The sequence below is a fragment of the Oncorhynchus gorbuscha genome, linkage group LG25, assembly GCF_021184085.1.
Source record: "Oncorhynchus gorbuscha isolate QuinsamMale2020 ecotype Even-year linkage group LG25, OgorEven_v1.0, whole genome shotgun sequence".
Taxonomy (NCBI): domain Eukaryota; kingdom Metazoa; phylum Chordata; class Actinopteri; order Salmoniformes; family Salmonidae; genus Oncorhynchus; species Oncorhynchus gorbuscha.
Genome location: NC_060197.1, coordinates 29,770,638 through 29,790,415, shown reverse-complemented (window position 1 = coordinate 29,790,415; position 19,778 = coordinate 29,770,638). Strand labels below are relative to the sequence as shown.

General features: G+C 41.7%; 1 protein-coding gene across 1 annotated transcript; it reads right to left on the bottom strand.

The window, feature by feature from the left end:
• Nucleotides 1-11: 11 nt before the first annotated feature.
• cldn7a (claudin 7a) lies at nt 12-12,582 on the bottom strand. The gene is made up of 4 exons (XM_046328928.1): nt 11,961-12,582; nt 9,445-9,609; nt 3,297-3,381; nt 12-2,133 (listed from the first exon to the last, which is right to left on the bottom strand). Exons 1-4 carry the CDS (start codon nt 12,181-12,183, stop codon nt 1,959-1,961), a joined length of 648 nt encoding a protein of 215 aa, XP_046184884.1. The 5' UTR covers nt 12,184-12,582; the 3' UTR covers nt 12-1,958.
• Between the last annotated feature and the right edge of the window lie 7,196 nt (nt 12,583-19,778).

The window sequence follows — 19,778 nt, the reverse complement described above, 5'->3', positions numbered from 1 at the left end:
CACCCGTTGTATAATATTCCTGTTCTGTATTTTATTATCAGAGATGTTCCATATTGGGATATTGACAGTTATAACATTGCATTTGAACTGTTGTTATGAGAAAACAAGAACCATTGGATAAACTTTCAATAAAAGAAAAATGGGCTAGATATACAAATTGCAGAAGAACATGTATTATGTAGTAGCTACATGGCCATTTATTAAGATAAACATTTCTAGAAACATTGGACATCTTCCAACCATAGAAATATAATTACTATTTAGTAATCTGGTTACTATTACTATCTAACAATTGTATTTCTATGCTTTCAACATCACCCAATACAAAAGCACCCACGGTTAAAATTCCACTGAGCATCTTCTCAGTCAAAGGCAGGATGGTTGAGCTTTCTCAGTGATCACAAATATCAAACATAAAATATGATTTATGCTGTCTAAAGCTAAAAGCAAAAACACAAGACTGTACTGGAGACACAAGGCTACACTAGCACTTGGGAATGGTACTACCATGTCCTGCTACATTTAAAACACAAACAGAGGCTACAATCAGAGCTCAACACTAGCATACTGTATAGAATGCATTCCAAACATATTGCTCCGCCCTAAGTAGAATACTAGTGTGGACATCAGAACAGAGCAAGACTTCATACAGAGTAATTAACAAATGGTCAAACACATAAATAAAAACCTGTTTGATGATAATAATATACATTGTGTATTTCAGTAATACAAACAAACACTCCTCAGTAATAGTCAAGGCACCTGTTAAGAATGACTGTGGTGAAAGATATTTTATAATGGGATAGAGTATATTGCAGGCCTGTATGAAAAGCCCTCTCCCTTTTGGTGTGCCGTGGGGAATTGCTTGGGGATTCACCATAGTGTATGCAGTCACTCACAACTAGTGTGACGTCAACACTTGGCTTGAACGTTGAACGCCCTTGGTGACAGTCATGTTGACAGAAAACTCCATTGTAAAAGAACGGGTGGCGCGCTAGTCCCTTTTGCTATTAGACATACATAGCTATCCCCTGAGTATGCCAAAAGTATGCCCTTAGCACCACACAGAGTTTAATTTATTACCTTCAATTACAATGGAAATGCTAAATTAAATGCACAGTGTTTCTTACAGGGGGGTGAGAGTGTTTGCCATGATGCTGCATCTTGGCTGTAATACGAGAAGTGTGTGTGTGTGTGTGTGTGTGTGTGTGTGTGTGTGTGTGTGTGTGTGTGTGTGTGTGTGTGTGTGTGTGTGTGTGTGTGTGTGTGTGTGTGTGTGTGTGTGTGTGTGTGTGTGTGTGTGTGTGTGTGTAATACGAGAACATACACTCTAAGACATGGTCTGTTAATATAAGGCGCTTCCAATAACCAATTACAGTGTATTTGTGAGGTCCACTCATAAACTCATAAACAATTGTGGAATGTTGGGAGGGGGTGAGAGACATCACTCAAAAACAAACTACTGCATGATAGAGTCTTGTTGGGGTGGGGGTCGGGCGGTTTCCTCTGTAAAACTATATTCACATCCAGTAATTCTTTCTTTTTTTGTCATCCTGTCATACTATCCCGATATGCCCCCCAAATGCAAACTTCATGGGCAACATTTACGCTGTCCAAAAGAGCACAGATCTGTGCAAATTTATTTTACAGTAAATCTCATTATAATATGGCAGCTGGTTTAATTTGAAACTCATGTGTTACTCTTTATGCATTGCTCAGTTTACTAAACTCTAGTTAAATAACCGCATCCTTAATACACATTGTTGAAGAAAAGTTTCAGATGAAATCACGGTGCCAGAATATAATGAAGTTTACGGTATTTCTTATACATATCTGTGCTCTTTTGCGCCACAAAAATGTCACCCCATAAGTACAACAGACTAGTCAGGTTCGACTCCATGTAGAAACTCTTTCATATTCAACCTTCTGTAATTCCAGTTATCGACAGTAGAGGGCACTCACACATACTCCTTGGTGCTGCTGGGGGGGGAGCGGGCGCTCACGCCACTCATGGCGGGGTATTTGGGCACCGGCTTTTTACTCCTGGGGCAGGAAGATGCCAGCATGGCTCCCCCCAACACATCCAGGAAAGAACCTCCCCAAGCAATGAAGATGGCTGCTCCAAACTCAAACCTGTGAGTGGGATGAGGGAGAGAAGAGTGAGACATGGTTTTAAAGCAGTGTTCTTACATTCTTCGGTAACACTTTACACCTTAAGTTGCCCCTATAGCCTTACAATAATAAAACATAGTTTTGTCCATTATGGCCCTTACGAAAAAAGATAGCAGTCATAGTGCAGTATAACTGCAGTTAAACTGCAGTTTAACTGCAGTATGCTGCAATTACAGCGCCCGAAATACCAGTCGACTGCAGTTACTACACTTTACTGCAGTTTAAAAACTGAAATCTTTTTTTGTAAGGCCGCAAACAGGTTAATGTAGCCCTAAAAAGATATTCAGAAATTATGTAGGCAGCCAGGGCTGTCTCAGCCTCCAGTATTTATGCTGCAATAATTTATGTGTCAGGGGGCTAGGGTCAATCTGTTATATCTGGAGTATTTCTCCTGTCTTATCTGGTGTCCTGTTTGAATTTAAGTATGCTCTCTCTAATTTTCTTTCTTTCTTTCTTTCTTTCTTTCTTTCTTTCTTTCTTTCTTTCTTTCTTTCTTTCTTTCTTTCTTTCTTTCTTTCTTTCTTTCTTTCTTTCTTTCTTTCTTTCTTTCTTTCTGAGGACCTGAGCCATAGGACCATGCCTCAGGACTACCTGGCCTGATGACTCCTTGCTGTCCCCAGTCCACCTGGTCGTGCTGCTGTTTCCAGATTCAACTGTTCTGCCTACGGCTATGGAACACTGACCTGTTCACCGGACGTGCTACCATGTCCCAGACCTGCTGTTTTCAACTCTCTAGAGACAGCAAGAGCGGTAGAGATACTCTGAATGATCAGCTATGAAAAGCCAACTGACATTTACTCCTGAGGTGCTGACCTGTTGCACCCTCTACAACCACTGTGATTATTATTATTTGACCCTGCTGGTCATCTATGAACATTTGAACATCTTGGCCTTGTTCTGTTATAATCTCCACTCGGCACAGCCAGAAGAGGACTGGCCACCCCTTATAGCCTGGTTCCTCTCTAGGTTTCTTCCTAGGTTCCGGCCTTTCTAGGGAGTTTTTCCTAGCCACCGTGCTTCTACACCTGCATTGCTTGCTGTTTGGGGTTTTAGGCTGGGTTTCTGTACAGCACTTTGTGACATCAGCTGATGCAAGAAGGGCTTTATAAATACATTTGACTTACTTGGTGTTGACAGGAGTATAAGGGTTATAGAAGGCCCGGATGACATTGTGAGCGAACCACGAACAGGCCACTACTGCACACAGAGCTGAATGAGAAAGAAAAAACATTCACATACAAAAAAAGAGGGATCAGACGGATCAGCATTGTTTTTCGTCAGACGGTGTCACTCCTAAGTGACGCTCATCCCTCAACTGATCAGTCTTGTAGGATGTGTAACTCATATTAACATTTTAATATTCCAGAGCATCCGCCATTCAAATATGAAAACATATTTCCTAATTTATGATGTCACTGCGCTTTCATTGATCCTCTATGAAATAGGCAGAATAGCTAGCTAAATTATAAATTGCAATGGGAGAAAAAACAAAATGGTGGCTACCTCCTAGTAAAATGATGTGCAAGCACGTTAGCCGCAAGTGCCTTGATCAGCTGCTTAACGTTAGCTAACTTGTAGCTAGCTTACTGACATAGTTACCTAGCTGACTCTACCTTACTGACATAATCATATTGCTTGGCTTGTTTAATTACCCTCAAGTTGTAGACATGCTGCCTCAAAAGTAAGAGGGAATGTTATCTGATTCTGGGAACAGACAGAACTGGTAGCGCATCTGCCTCATGAAAACAGCTAGCTTTTGGTGGAAGCATTCAGCATTGAGTGTGCAGCACAAGGTAGCTGGTTGGTTAGCAGCATCCCATAATTAGTTTTATATGAAGTGGCTGGCTCAGCAAGCAAGCTAATGTTGGACAAATTTAACCTCTATTGGCTAGGGGGCAGAATTTTCACTTTTGGATAAATAGCGTGCCCAATTTCAACTTCCTGCTACTCATGCCAAGAATATAATATAAGATATGCATATCATTCATATATTTGGATAGAAAACACGCTGAAGTTTCTAAAACTGTTTGAATCATGTCTGTGAGTATAACAGAATTTACTTGCTATTGCCAAGGGATATTTCTTAGGAACCTGTTTTCAGTTCCTACCGCTTCCACTGGATGTCACCAGTCTTTGGGTTTGGTTGAGGTTATTACTTTGTGCAATGAAGAAGTAGGCCATCTAGGAACTGGGTACACTTTTGTAAGTTGCGCAAGATGTGAAAAGTGGCGCTGGTTTGTTTTCATTCCTGTATTAAACACAGATTGCCCCGTCTACAATTTGATCGATTATTAACGTTTAAAAATACCTAAAGTTGTATTACAAAAGTAGTTTGAAATATTTTGGCAAAGTTTATAGGCAACTTTTGAAATATTTTGTAGTGACGTTGCGTTTTTTGTAAGTTGTTATTTTCTGAATCAAACGCGCTTTATAAATGGACATTTTGGATATATATGGACGGAATTAATCGAACAAAAGGACCAATTGTGATGTTTATGGGACATATAGGAGTGCCAAGAAAAGAAGCTCGTCAAAGGTAATGCATGTTTTATATTTTATTTCAGCGTTTTGTGTAGCGCCTGCAGGGTTGAAATATATGCTAACTCCTTTGTTTACTGCTGGTGCAGATGGTGCAGGCTATCAGATAATAGCTTCTTATGCTTTTACCGAAAAGCATGGCTAGATTCACAACGAGTGTAGCTTTAATTGAGTATCTTACATGTGTGATTTAATGAAAGTTTGAATTTTATAGTATTTTATTTGAATCTCTGCATTTTCCCTGGTAATTGGCCAGTTGAGACATTTGCGTCCCGCCTATCCCTAACTCAGGCTAGCTTTCGTGCACATTATCAATCTTCAGAAATACTGCTTGTTAAAGCACAAACAGTATTTTGACTTCCGGATGAAAAGCGTACCCAAAGTAAACTGCCTGTTACTCAGGTCCAGAAGCTAGGATATGCATTGGTGGATTTGGATAGAAAACACTCTAAAGTTTCTAAAACTGTTAAAATTATGTCGGTGAGTATAACAGAACCGATATGGCAGGCGAAAACCCAGAGGACAACAACCCCCCAAACAAGATGTCAGCCTACCTCTATTTTCAATGGCTATCACTTTAATTACAAGGCCAAGTCCTCCCAGATTGCAGTTCCTAGGGTTTCCACTAGATGTCAACAGTCTTTAGAAAGAGTTTCAGGCTGGTTTTTGTAAAAATGAGCCAGAAATTGTAGTTTTTCTAGGTGGCTCCCATTTTGGCTGTAGTGTTTCCAAGCGTGTGGAAGAGAGCGCGCGTTCTTTGGTATTTTTCTCCGGTAAAGACAATAACGATTCTCAGTCTTAAATTGTATCATTTATTTACGTATTAGGGTACCTAAGGTTTGATTATAAACGATGTTTGACTTGTTTGGAAAAGTTTATTAGTAACGTTTGGGATTCATTTTGTATGCATTTTGATGGAAGGAAACTGGGTGGATTATTGACTGAAGCGCGCCAGATAAACTGAGTTTTTATGGACATACAGAAGGACATTATCGAACAAAAGGACCATTTGTTATGTAACTGGGACCGTTTGGAGTGCAAACAGAAGAAGATCATCAAAGGTAAGGCATTTTAATCCCACACAGTTATACATAAAGAGATCAATGATCAATTCAAACAATTTTACTCTGCGCTATACACCTCTGAATCCCCTCAAGACCCTTTGCTGATTTATTCCTTCTTTAATGGCGTGAATATGCCTTCAATTGATACAGACTCCCATGACTGTCTAGAAAAATAATTTACACCTGAGGAGATTGCAACAGTAGTATTTTTTTATTTCACTGGATCAAACTTTCATGTATTTTATTTGGGATGGCAAGGTACCACGTATTGGTAGAAACCATTTACAGAAGCCTAAAGCATTGGGGGGTTTAGCTCTACCAACTTTTCAGACATACTATTGGGCTGTAAATTTCAGATCCCTTCTATACTGGCTGCAGACTGATCCTACTGGCCCTTGACCACTCTGGGTCCAGATGGAGTCTGAATCATGTAAACCTGCTACACTTTCTTCTGTGTTGTGCTCGTCTCTCCCAGGGTCCCTAGGCAAAAGGTGTGTCAACCCAATTGTAAAGCAGTCTCTTAAAATTTGGAATCAGTTCCGTTTTGCCTTTAGCCTCCAAGGCTTTTCTCTATCAGGCCCAATCAATCAGAACATTTTATTTCCTCCATCTTTGAATGATGGGGCTTTTGCCATCTGGCACTCACTAGGCCTCTCCTCACTAGCCCAATTATTATTTGATGATACATTTGCCTCTTTTGCTCAGCTACAGGAAAAGTTCAACCTCCCCCAATCCCACTTTTTCCGCTATCCCTAGACTAGGAACTTTGTCAGAGCTAACACACCTGAATTTCCCCATAGGCCTGCGAATACAGCTATAGAGAGCATCTTGGAGCTGAACAAGCTTCCTAGGGGCGCAATTTCAAATGTATATGGAACCATTCATGACCTACAGAACCCTTCTTTGGTGCCTTTAAAGCCTCGATGTGAAAATGATTTGGGGGATGAACTTGGGGAAGACACATGGGAATCTGTGCTGCACAGGGTGCATTCGTCCACTTTTAGCACGAGACACAGCCTCATTCAATTCAAGGTGGTTCACCGTATCCACTGGTCGGTCGGGGGCCAAACTTGGAAGAATATTCTCTGATTTTAATCCTACCTGTGTCAGATGTAAAATGGCCACACTGTTGCATATGTTTTAGGGCTGTCATAAACAATCTTATAAATATTGGGTGAGAGATGTGTTATGCTCTCTGAGTTGAATATATTATTTATATCGCTTTGTGTTGTCTTGTGTGTGTAAAACTTAATAAACAGAGTTTTCAAAAAAAGGTAAGACATTTTTTATATCGCTATTTCTGACTTTCATGTCACACCTGTCTGGTTGAAATATGTTTTTCATCTGTTTGTATGCTGGGCGCTGTCCCCAGATAATCGCATGGTTTGCTTTCGCTGTAAAGCCTTTTTGAAATGTGACACCGCGGCTAGATTAACAAGACGTTAAGCTTTATTTTGATGTATTACACTTTAGATTTTATGAAAGTTAAATATTTCTAATAGTGTAGTTTGAATTTTGCGCTCTGCAATTTCACCAGATGTTGGCCAGGTGGGACGCTACCGTCGCATCCCACAACTGTCCAAGAGTATGTTTGGAATATTAATTTTTCACACAGAACCAATAGAATAGGTACATTTATGTACTATGGGGATAGTAGATGGACATAGGTTAGTGCTTTTGCTGTTTGTTAGGCCTACTCATCTTGTTGGCTGATGAAAAGTAAATGTGGACAGTTCTTCTAACATCTTGAATATGCTCCCCGGAATGAGATAAGAAGGAAATGCGCAGTTGCGTCCCTGATGTGTCTGTCTCCACTTGTAGCCTACTTCGAAGCTAAGATGCCTGTGAAACGGACCCGATCACGCGACGGGCATTGGCTAATAAGAATTGAGATCTCTTAGAGAGCCATGTGAGTGAGAGGTGCTTAGGAGAACAGCGATTAGCAGCCGGGAGAAGGGAATTATAATTATTATATTCAGCCCAAGGGCAAAACGGCCACACAAGGATGCTGCCGAGAAATTCAAGGCTTGGTGAGAATATTATCAAGTGCTTGTCAAATTGTGAATGAGAGACTGATGAAGTGTGTGCAGCCTGTGCAAGAAACAAAGCAGAGCTCATGTCTTTCATGAGACTTATTTCAAATCATCATTAGAGTCACATCATGCAGCCTTGGAATGTACAGTATGAAAAATCAAGACATATAGCCCAACGTTTGAATCACAATTAAAGGTGCATAAATAACTCTAAATGAAGTATTTGGAGAACCTATTTCTTTGTTACCCGCTCAATACAGAATAGCCACATGTGCACACTCCCTCTGAAATCATTTGGAGAAAATATCCTTTCTATTTTATTCAGCTTTTTTCAATTGTGTTGGTTTTATTGTGACTATATGTAGGCTATATTAAATTGATTTATTATACTTAATGTTAATGTAGACATTCCAAAGGTCTGCATCAGTGGTTTATAGGCTATGCGTGGAAGCCAGGAGATGCTATACGTGTTTATGTTAATTAACAGGCAATTACCATGAGACCGGCAGCTATTGGCTTAACAATCAACGGCTGACAAAATGTCATGACTGCAACAGCCCTATTATTGACAGAGTTGTTGTTTTAGCTTAGATTAATTGAGACGGTTTTGAGGCATAAATGGGGTGCAGCAGACAATGTTACCTAGGTAATGGTATGATAGCCCATTGTAGCCGGACTACTTTCGAGCTTTCCCATTACGCTTTGCGAGATACGAGACAGATCAGTGCAGGAGGAATTGAAGCGCTATCGGACAATGGCAGATCAGTACATTCAGGTAGCATCAATAAGTATTTGAGAGAGGGGAGCCAAACACTTCTCAAGAAGTCAATGGGCGGCTAGCTATTAAATCCCCGCCCCCCCAACCATACTGCCATTGTCCTATAAGAGTTTTCACATGACCTAAGATCGCATGCTAGTTTGTTCATTATAATCTAAAAGGCAAAACTGATCCTAGATCAGCACTCCTACTCTGAGACACTTTAGACCTGTAAAATTGCAGGTAGTCTAGTACATATTTTTTTCTACTCTGAGACCGATTAGCTTTTTACTGGCATTGTTCTATGAGAGTTTCTAATGACCTCTTATATAACAGTAACAATCTGTATCCCAAATGACACCTTATTCCCTATATAGTTCCCTACATTTGACCACCAGTGACATTTGACTAGTGAAAAGGAGTGCACTAAATAGGGAATAGTGTCAGAGTAATAGCCACAGTCAGTAAAACGTGCCCATTCTCTCCCTCTTTGATCTCCAGGGGAACCTAGGTAGATGAGTGGGACTTTTATTGTGCAACGTTTCGACCCAAAGTCCTTTGCCAGGTTTAGATGAGTGGGAGAGCAGCTGGTGGCCAGACAGAGGAACAAACCCCTCATTTATAATAGTGACCAACTGACTGTGGTGATTCTCTTGATCTCTTTCTATAGCTCCTGATATGGGCCAGAATGATCAAGTGATCTAATGAGCATGGATTTCAGACCAGTTTAGAATTATTATTTTTTACAAAAGTAGGGCCCTGAGATTTTCATGACCAAGTCATTTAATCATGTGGGGAAAACTCTGGACCCTAAGAAATAACATGTTTGTGGTGATTCTCCTGATCTCTCTCTCTCTCTTTCTCTCCCTCCCTCTCTCACCTCCAATCAGTAGGATGATGCCTCCAGTCATGGCGGTCCGAGACTTGCGCACTTTGTTGTTCCCTCCGCAGGTGGTACACTTCATGCCCATAGTGGCCACGCCCAGCCCAGCGATGGATACGATGATGCCAACAATCATCAGGGCACGGGTGGCCTGGAGAGCACCTAAGACACACACACACAAACACCAGGGAGGGGAGCGAGAGAGGGATAAGGGAGAGGAGGGTAAGGAGTAGCAAGATAGTGAGAGAATGAGGGAGGGTGTGTGTGAGTGAGTGAGTGAGTGAGTGAGTGAGTGAGTGAGTGAGTGAGTGAGTGAGTGAGTGAGTGAGTGAGAGAGAGAGAGAGAGAGAGAGAGAGAGAGAGAGAGAGAGAGAGAGAGAGAGAGAGAGAGAGAGAGAGAGAGAGATGGTACAGTTATAGAACGATATTGTATAGAAAGCTTTCATTTATAGGCATGGGGGATATATTGCAAATGTCAATTAATAAACTTTAGTTTTTTATCAGCAAGTAAGCAAAAGTTGTGAACAAATATAAAATATGCATTATCAACACAATCCAACCCCAACCGTGGATCATATACAGTATTGTGTCCACAAAGTATTGGATTTAAAAAAGTGACTGTATAAACACAGCTCAATGGATCACTGGGGTTTAATGTGCACTGACAGGATACTTTAATGTGTGTTTTTCCTGGATGAGAAACCCTGAGATATACCCTCCCTCTCCCCCCGCCTCTCTGTCTCGCTCTCTCTCTATCTTTCATGCTCTCTCTCTTCCATCTGCTTTTGTTGAGAGGAAGGGGGCAGTGAAAGCTACTGTCAGGACACCCTAATCTGTCACCTCCCTCTTAAAAGTGACAGAGGGTGGGAGACAGAGAGGGAGAGTACCTCCTTGGTCCACCCTGAACCAGTCTGTGCCAGTCCAGGCCATCCCTGAGCTCACAAACACAACCCTCCATCCATGAGAAAGGGAGGGAGGGAAGGAGAGAAGGGGAGAGTACCTTTCTTTTACTTTTAGATTGGTGTGGGGCTAGGAACACAAGCATTTTTGCTACACCCACAATAACATCTGCTAAATATGTGTATGTGACCAATAAAATAGGATTTGAGGATGGGGGTGGGAGAGAAGGCAACTGTGGGTGGGGAGGAGAGGGAGGAGAGAGGGAGGCGGGGAGGGGAAGAGGGTGATGAGGAGAGGGGAAGGAAGAAATACTAATCTTCTGCTGTACTTTAAACACACAATGAGGGTCCTTTCACCAGCATGCAAATTGGGGCTACCATGGAATATCACTGTACCCCACCCCCTGTACCGTCCCAATAACCCCCAAACCTGCCCTCTGTCAGCAGGTGCAGTTACAACAAGTTACTCCCCCAAGTGTTCTGAATCTGAACAAGCCTCTCTGTTCAATGAAACCCCTCACACCAACAACAATGACCAGAGGAACCAACAGGAGTAGATGGGGAGTTATATCAAATCACACCCTGGTTCTCGTCATCATGGTGCCCTAAGGGTTTGGGGCGAACCGAAGTGGGAGGAGGAGGTAAAATTCCTGTACAGGGTACTGTGCTGCTGTCGCCATGGCTACTCCTGTGTTCTGTATTCTTCTGGTTGTTTACCGTTAGGTCGTTAGGACCAAGTCGTCTCTGGCATCTGGAGCCCCAGCCAGCCCCCAGTCCCCTCTCTATGCCAGGGAACAGTGGGTGATGAATGGGCAGGGGCCTGCTTAGGGGGTGGAGTGGCCCAGCCATGTGAGAATATACAGCAGAGAGGGGTGGAGGTGGGTGGGGAGGTTGGTGAGAGGGTGCCAGAAGTTAACAATATCCCACTGTATGTTAACACGAAGGGTGCTACTAAAGGATAACCATGAGGGCCAATGACTGACTAACAGCTCTGAGCCAACACCTTTATCAGCGGCACCAATGTGCTGTACTGAGGATGCACTACACCATAAAGGGGAGTGTGGGGAACCTCAGCTGACCGTCTCAGGTGTCTGCTCACCTGTATCACCTGTCAATCAACACTATTTACTGGTACAACATGAGACTTCCTGACACAAGTGAAGTCACCAACTTCCCAGAAATCCTCATTTGATGATTAGATAATAGTGGATATACAACAAAGTGCTGCACAGGAAGCACATATAGTCACAGACATTGGAAGAAAATTAAGCATGGCATACATTTGATGTTTTGCTTAAACTGGCAATCTGCAGTTGCTACTTCCCTTTTTGGAATGTATAAATTCATGATGTGTACCCATTGATTCTTGAAGACTATAACTTATAACTGCCTCATGAGCTTACTTCAACTGTCCTACCCCATCAGAACCCAAAATATAACATCGTTTTACTCCAATAATGTAAACAAAGAAAACCTAACCATAGCTCTTTCTATGAATTTGAGAGTGGGTGTATCTCTCCAGCCACATCCATCAGCTTTTTACCAAAACAGGGGCCGGGATCGCTTTCTTATTGTTTCAACTTCTGATTGCCACTTTAAAGCATCTATACTTACTGTCGAGCTGCAGGATCGAGTCGTATATTTTACATTGGAGCTGCCCTGTGCTCTGAAAAGCGCATGACATCCATAATCCTTGGTACATGGCAACCGCCGTTATGATGTTGTCTCCTATGTACGCAGACATCTTCCACTGTGGCAGAATGGTCCCCACGATCAGTGCAATAACACCGACGAGTGACAGGGCGAATCCTAAAAGTTGAATTCCCGAGTTTGCCATCTTGAAAAAAAATACGATTTTGTGGATTATTTTGATTCCTAAATAAATACGTTTCTGTTGGCGAAAAAAACGAAGAATCCTTTGGGTGCGTGTGTCCAAAGGCTACGGTTATCTTGCTGCCCAGCCGTTCTCACTACACCTGCTGTCGTTATCCTTCCAATTAGGTCTATCTACCTACGTTCCTTTTACGCGGCAGAATAGCGGAATCAGTAAACACAATCTCTAAGTTGTGAAAAGGTTTTGCTTGTCTATCTCCTTTCCACCTGTTTTCTGTTATAGTTCGAGTCGCACCTTGAATACTGTAGTAGTGAGAGTGCGGACGGAATATTTAAATTCTGGATGGTGTGCGCGCGAGAGGTGTCCGGTGCCGGGTCTCTTCTAGCATCCCCCCCTCCGGTGGCAGTTACCGTTATGTCACGCCCATTGATTTGGCTACTCCTGAATTCTGAGTAAGTTGTTCCTCAAGCTCTAGCGGTTCGGTAGTCGGTACTGTAAAAACCACCGTACAGTTAATTTCGGGCTGACCCCCCCCCCCAGTGGGTTCATATTTTACCTTCAACAGTTGTCCAGCTGACAGTAATTGACCTTTTCTTAGAACTTGTTTAACAGTTAGTGATGCCTCTCCTTGTAGTCATAGACGTGATTTTGTTTTAAAAGAGATGGCATTATAGGCCTTGTTAATAACATTATAAAGGCTTACATGTGCTTATAACAAGTTAGACATCAGTGTACGTGAATCCAATTTGTAAGTCCAATTTGTAAGTAAATCCAATTTGTAAGTCGCTCTGGATAAGAGCGTCTGCTAAATGACTTAAATGTAAATGTAAATGTAATGTAAAACGTTATCAAAATATCCACCTGATTCTTTATAATACGTTAGTCTTGTGTTGAATCATATTGCATTGTTCAGTTCAGTAGGTAAACCTTGTTTGTTATGTAATTTAAACACGATACACCTCATTAGAATATTATCAATCTTTAATAAAATCTTTGTCGGAATATTATTTTTATTGTCTAGACTTTAGAAAAGCGAGCAATTACTAATTATACCGAATAACAATCACATTCCTTTCAATCTTTAATCCAGATTTTAGCAGCGATACAGAGAAGCATTTTTAGTTTCTTTAAAAAAAAATAGCCTCCAATCAGGATACAGACAGATCAAGCGGTATGAAAAATAATTGGTTTAAATATAATCTGGTACCTTATGATAATATCATTATATTTGTGTATTAATTATAATGCCAGGGTATGTGCCTGTATTGATGATGTGTGTTATGATTCCACGTGCTGTGTTGTAAATTGGATGTAATATCCTAGGCATGTTAGTGCAGTATATTGAGATGTGTGATTTACAACAGTCAGAATGACACCCTCATTACAATTACAATTGGACAGTAAAGTCGTATGCTTAGATGACTTAAGCAGACAAATAGACATGTTTTTTTACACAGAATTAGGCATAATGATTATGACTCTAGATTGCTGGAAAAAGCTGTTTCAGGTGTTTGAAAAATGCAAAATTCAGTACACTGAAATTACACAGTTCCAATTCTCTTCAATGAGGAACATTTGGAATTGGGTTTACTTTCTGAATTGACTTCAATTGAAATGGAAGCGACTCCAACCCTGGTGGGGCCAGTTGGAATCTGATGGTTTTCAGCATTTTTTCTAAAGGAATCATCTAATCTTTTGCGGACGAATTTGGCTTGATTTGAATCAATTGCAAACACATTTGAATTCATGTTTGATATATTTTGTCATTGGCTACAGTAAAGGAATCATTGCCAATTCTGTTTGGCACTACTTGTTAGAGTAGGCCTATAGTTGAATCAACTAACCCCGAATCTGATCCCTTACCCATCTAGTCCACATATAATGATCTCCCTACAGTATTTCATTTGCATAATTCAGCAGACGCTCTTATCCGGAGCAAGTTACAATTGTGAGTGCATACATTTTCATACTAGTTCCCCGTGGGAATCGAATCCACAACCCTGGCAGTGCTAGTGCCATGCTCTACCAACTGAACTACACGGGACTACTCCCAGAGCTGTCATGCTGGCTGAATCAATCAATCATCCAATGAGCATTTCACTTCACTTCCTGGTTGTGATTGGGCAGTAATCGTAGAACAATGACCACCATTGTCCCAAGAGCAACATGACTGGCGCCACAGTGTGTGTGACTTCACACAGCTCGGAAACCCCGATCCACAGCCGGACACTGGGAGGAAGCTATGGTCATAGACGCTCGGGAGGAAATCATATCTGCAGTGCCAGAATACTAAGATTTTTGCAAGCCACCAGTGGATTAAAGGTAAAACAATACACACTGAGCTTGATGGGTGTTTCTCACAGAGCATGGTAGAGCACAGAGCATGGTAGGCTACAGGATGTCCCAAGGGCAGGGCTGAGTCCCCTCCCCAATATCACCCCTCCTCCGTCCCTTGAATCTCCGCCCTTCCCTCCCCTCCTCCACCAGCACCCTTCATCTCCCCACCCTGCAGCCAGTAGCCCTGTTTATACCTGGCTCTAACATGCATACTCTGTCCTGATCTTCTCCACATTCTGATTGTTTTCAGACAGGTGTAGATGACTAAAAGATGCATTGTGATCTGCATGTGATCAGATCTTCCCGACCACCTAAGCCAGTAGGCACCCCTTGTGTCTGCATATCTTACAAGTGCAGAGACATATGGACAGTGAAACCATTCAATTATCATTATCCCATCTTCTTAAATCATTGGCAGGTTACACCATTGACTTATGGCATAACCATTTGACTTAAAATGAATTCATAAATATTGTAGCTGTCAAATCATTTCCCTAGCCTAAGGGAGTCACAAGGAAATCTGGTCACAATGCAGACAAAGTGGACAGATATGAGACACATGTTAATACCATATATTGACATATTTCATAAAATGATGTGGGCACAATCAGTATGTGGACAAGATCAGGACAAAGGACCCATGTTAGTGCCACGTATAAACTAGGCTAGTGTTCAGCCTCTTCCTAGCTAGGCCCGGAGCCTTGATGCTGGGCTCAGAGGACCAACAAATGGCCCATTGTCACTGGGGAGAAGGTCCCTGTAACTTAAGGAATGTCCTCTAGTCCTGAAGCTTGACTCTTGAGAAAGCGTGGAGGTAGAGGAGGAGAGGGGGAAAAGGAGATGGGGTATGTAACTTATCCTCAGGGTAACCCCTATAGCTATCTCAGTGCTGATCACCGGTGCCGTTGCTCCTGGTTACAGCATGCGATTCATCTATCGTCCTATTGGCCGGTATTGGAACCAGGGCACCAGAGTTGCCAGGACACACAAAAGAAACTGTTCTCTCCCTCCGTCTCGCCTTCCCGTTCTCTTTAACCCCCCCCCTCCCCGGAAAACTCACATTTGTCTTCTTTTTTTTGCCGTTGCACTGCTCGATGGGAGAGCAAAAACAGCTAAATCAGCCCTTAAGAAGGGCAAGGCTAACATCTCTGCCTTTCTCCTGCGGGCCCCCTGCCCTCCTCTGGTGTTGGAGAAAGTGAAGCCCAGTGAAAAGCAGTGATTTAAGTCCTGCAAGCTCCATTGGAAGCCACTGAACCGTTAACAATAAAACATGCTGGGTCCTATGGCTTTCCCTGAAAAGCCAACAGTCCACAACAGGGTAATGGGAAAGACTGACTCCCTCCCCACTTTTCTTTTCTCCCTCTCTCCCCTGACTCTCTCTTTCTCTCTCCCTAATTTCTCTATATATTGCTCAGTTACATTCTCTCTCTATTTCTCCCTTAGTCTTCTTATGCAACAAGGTAAGCCTGTGGTCCATAGATCGCAACATAGTCCGGGGGAAATTGTCTTGATCTTTTGGGTTCATTTCTCAGGTCAAACAACATTAAGAGAGGTAATGTTCTTTCCGTTTAGTATGTGTGTACTCAACTTCATGGCCAATTGAACATCTAACCTGTATGGGAGTGAAAACATGTTTTGATGACTGGTTAAACAGAAGAATACAGTATGTAGCGAATGTCATGGTAGTTTGTACTCGTACCTCAGTTGGTGGTTTGCATTGAACTTTCCTTTACCAGGTTGTCCCATTGAGATCAAAATACCTCTCTTTCAAAGGAGACCTGGCAATGAAAAAACATTACCACCAATTGATCCACATCCCTTGGTGTCAAGAACCTTATTCATGTTTACATACTGGTTTCCCCACTTCACATGTACAGTTGAAGTCGGAAGTTTACATACACTTCGGCTCGAGTCATTAAAACTTGTTTTTCAACCACTCCACAAATTTCTTGTTAACTAACTATAGTTTGGGCAAGTCGGTTAGGACATCTACTTTGTGCATGACACATGTCATTTTTCCAACAATTGTTTACAGACGGATTATTTCACTTATAATTCACTGTGTCACAATTCCAGCGGGTCAGAAGTTTACATAACCTAAGTTAAACAGCTTGGAAAATTTCAGAAAATTATGTCATGGCTTTAGAAGCTTCTGATAGGCTAATTGACATAAATTAAGTCCATTTGAGATGGATTGGAGACCTGTGGATATATTTCAAGGCCTACCTTCAAACTCAGTGCCTCTGCTTGACATGGGAAAATCAAAAGAATCAGCCAAGACCTCAGAAAAACAATTGTAAACCTCCACAAGTCTGGTTCATCCTTGGGAGCAATTTCTAAATGCCTGAAGGTACCACGTTCATCTGTACATACAATAATACGCAAGTATAAACACCATGGGACCATGCAGCCGTCATACCGCTCAGGAAAGAGACACGTTCTGTCTCCTAGAGATGAACATACTTTGGTGCGAAAAGTGCAAAGCAATCCCAGAACAACAGCAAAGGACCTTGTGAAGATGCTGGAGGAAACAGGTACAAAAGTATCTATATCCACAGTAAAACGAATCCTATATTGACATAACCTGAAAGGCCGCTGAGAAAGGAAGAAGCCACTGCTTCAAAACCAGCTTAAAAAAGACAGACTACGGTTTGAAAATGCACATGGGGACTCAGATTGTACTATTTGGAGAAATATCCTCTGGTCTGATAAAACAAAATTATAACTTTTTGACCATAATGACCATCGTTATGCTTGGAGGAAAAGGAGGAGGCTGGCAAGCCGAAGAACACCATCCCAACCGTGAAGCACGGGCGGCAGCATCATATTGTGGGGGTGTTTTGCTGCAGGGACTGGTGCACTTCACAAAATAGATTGCATCATGAGGGAAGAAAAGTATGTGGATATATTGAAGCAACATCTCAAGACGTCAGTCAGGAAGTTAAAGCTTGGTCGCAAATGGGTCTTCCAAATGGACAATGACCCCAAGCATACTTCCAAAGTTGTGGCAAAATGGCTTAAGGACAACAAGGTCAAGGTATTGGAGTGGCTTTCACAAAGCCCTGACCTCAATCCTATAGAAAATGTGTGGGCAGAACTGAAAAAGTGTGTGTGAGCAAGGAGTCCTACAAACCTGACTCAGTTACACAAGCTCTGTCAGGAGGAATGGGCCCAAATTCACCCAAATTATTGTGGGAAGCTTGTGGAAGGCTACCCGAAACATTTGACCCAAGTTAAACAATTTAAAGGCAATGCTACAAAAAATAATTGAGTGTATGTAAACTTCTGACCCGCTGGGAATGTGATGAAAGAAACAAAAGCTGAAATAAATCACTCTCAACTATTATTCTGACATTTCACATTCTTATAATAAAGTGGCGATCCTAACTGACCTAAGACATGGAATTGTTACTATGATTAAATGTCAGGAATTGTGAAACCTGAGTTTAAATGTATTTGGCTAATGTGTATGTAAATTTCCGACTTCAACTGTAAGTGGAGAGCCTGTTTACAACTCTAAGCATTTTCCTGCTGCCGCCCCCAAGGTTACAAAGCACATAGTGTAGTCCTGTGTTTGCTAGGTAGCTGTGCACTTCAAAGTAATCAAGGGGCAGGGCTAGAGATGAGGAGAGGGAGGAAAGAAGGGGGAGCGTTCAATTAGAAGATAATGTTATGTAACAGTTTGAGAGTGTTGAGGACAGTTATCTTTCAACACGGGCAACTTTTTGGGAAGTCTTAACAATAGGTGGAAGATTATATGTGAAAATGAAAAGAAAGAAATCCTACATAAATAGTTGAAGTGTGAACCACACCATGAACCGAAGTTCATAAAATAATCTATTAATTTACAGTATCTCTAGAGCAGGCATATTTAATCATTATCATTGTGAAAAGAAAACATACAGTACCTACTCATTCAATTGTTTTTTTCATTATTTTTACTATTTTCTACATTGTAGAATAATAGCGAAGACATCAAAACTATCACATAACACATATGGAATCATGTAGTAACCAAGAAAGTGTTTAAGTAGCCACCCTTTGCCTTGATGAAAGCTTTGCCTTGGCATTCTATCAACCAGCTTCACCTGGAATGCTTTTCCAACCGTCTTGAAGGAGTTCCCACATATGCTGAGCACTTGTTGGCTGCTTTTCGTTCACACTGCGGTCCAACTCATCTCAAACCATCTCAATTGGGTTGAGGTTGGGTGATTGTGGAGGCCAGTTCATCTGATGCAGCACTCCATCACTCTCCTTCTTGGTCAAATAGCCCTTACACAGCCTGGAGGTGTGTTGGGTTGTTAAAAAACAAACGTCAGTCCCACTAAGTGCAAACCAGATGGGATGGCGTATCGCTGCAGAATGCTGTGGTAGCCATGCTGGTTAAGTATGCCTTGAATTCTAAATAAATCACTGATGGTGTCAACAGCAAAGCGCCCCCACACCATCACACCTCCTCCTCCATGCTTCAAGGTGGAAACCACATATGCAGAGATTATCCGTTCACCTACTCTGTGTCTCACAAAGACACACGGTTGGAACCCAAAATCTCAAATTTGGACTCAGGGTTAGGGTTAGACCTGGACTGATGGGCTCAAACGCATTAAGAAGGAAAGAAATTCCACAAATTAACTTTTAACGAGGCACACCTGTAAATTGAAACGCATTCCAGGTGACTACCTCATGAAGCTATTTGAGAGAATGCCAAGAGTGTGCAAAGCTGTCATCAAGGAAAAGGGTGCCTACTTTGAAGAATGTCAATTATAAAGTATATTTTTATTTGTTTAACACTTTTTTTGGTTACTACATGATTCCATATGTGTTATTTCATAGTTGTGATGTCTTCACTATTATTCTACAATGTAGAAAATTGTAAAAATAAAGAAAAACACTTGAATCAGTTGGTGTGTCCAAAATTTTGACTGGTACTGTACATATTACATGATGTAAGTAATAAAGAAAAATGTGTTCTACAAAAACTCCTGTTCTGAGGTGTTGTGTATCTACTCAAGACTTTGAAAATAGCTCAAACTCACAGTGAAAGCAACAGTCATGCAGTCACATGCTCACAGACCCAGCAGTGGCGCTAATACCAGTTGCAGGTGAACATACAGTGCAGTCTGCTGCCCCCCTCTGTCTAAATGACCAACTGCAGGCGTTGAGAGGTTAATCACCATTATTTCGCACTCCCAAAACATCTGTTACTTTTTAATTTCAACCTCTATAAATCATTCTAGGGCTGTACCCTAAACAGAACCGTA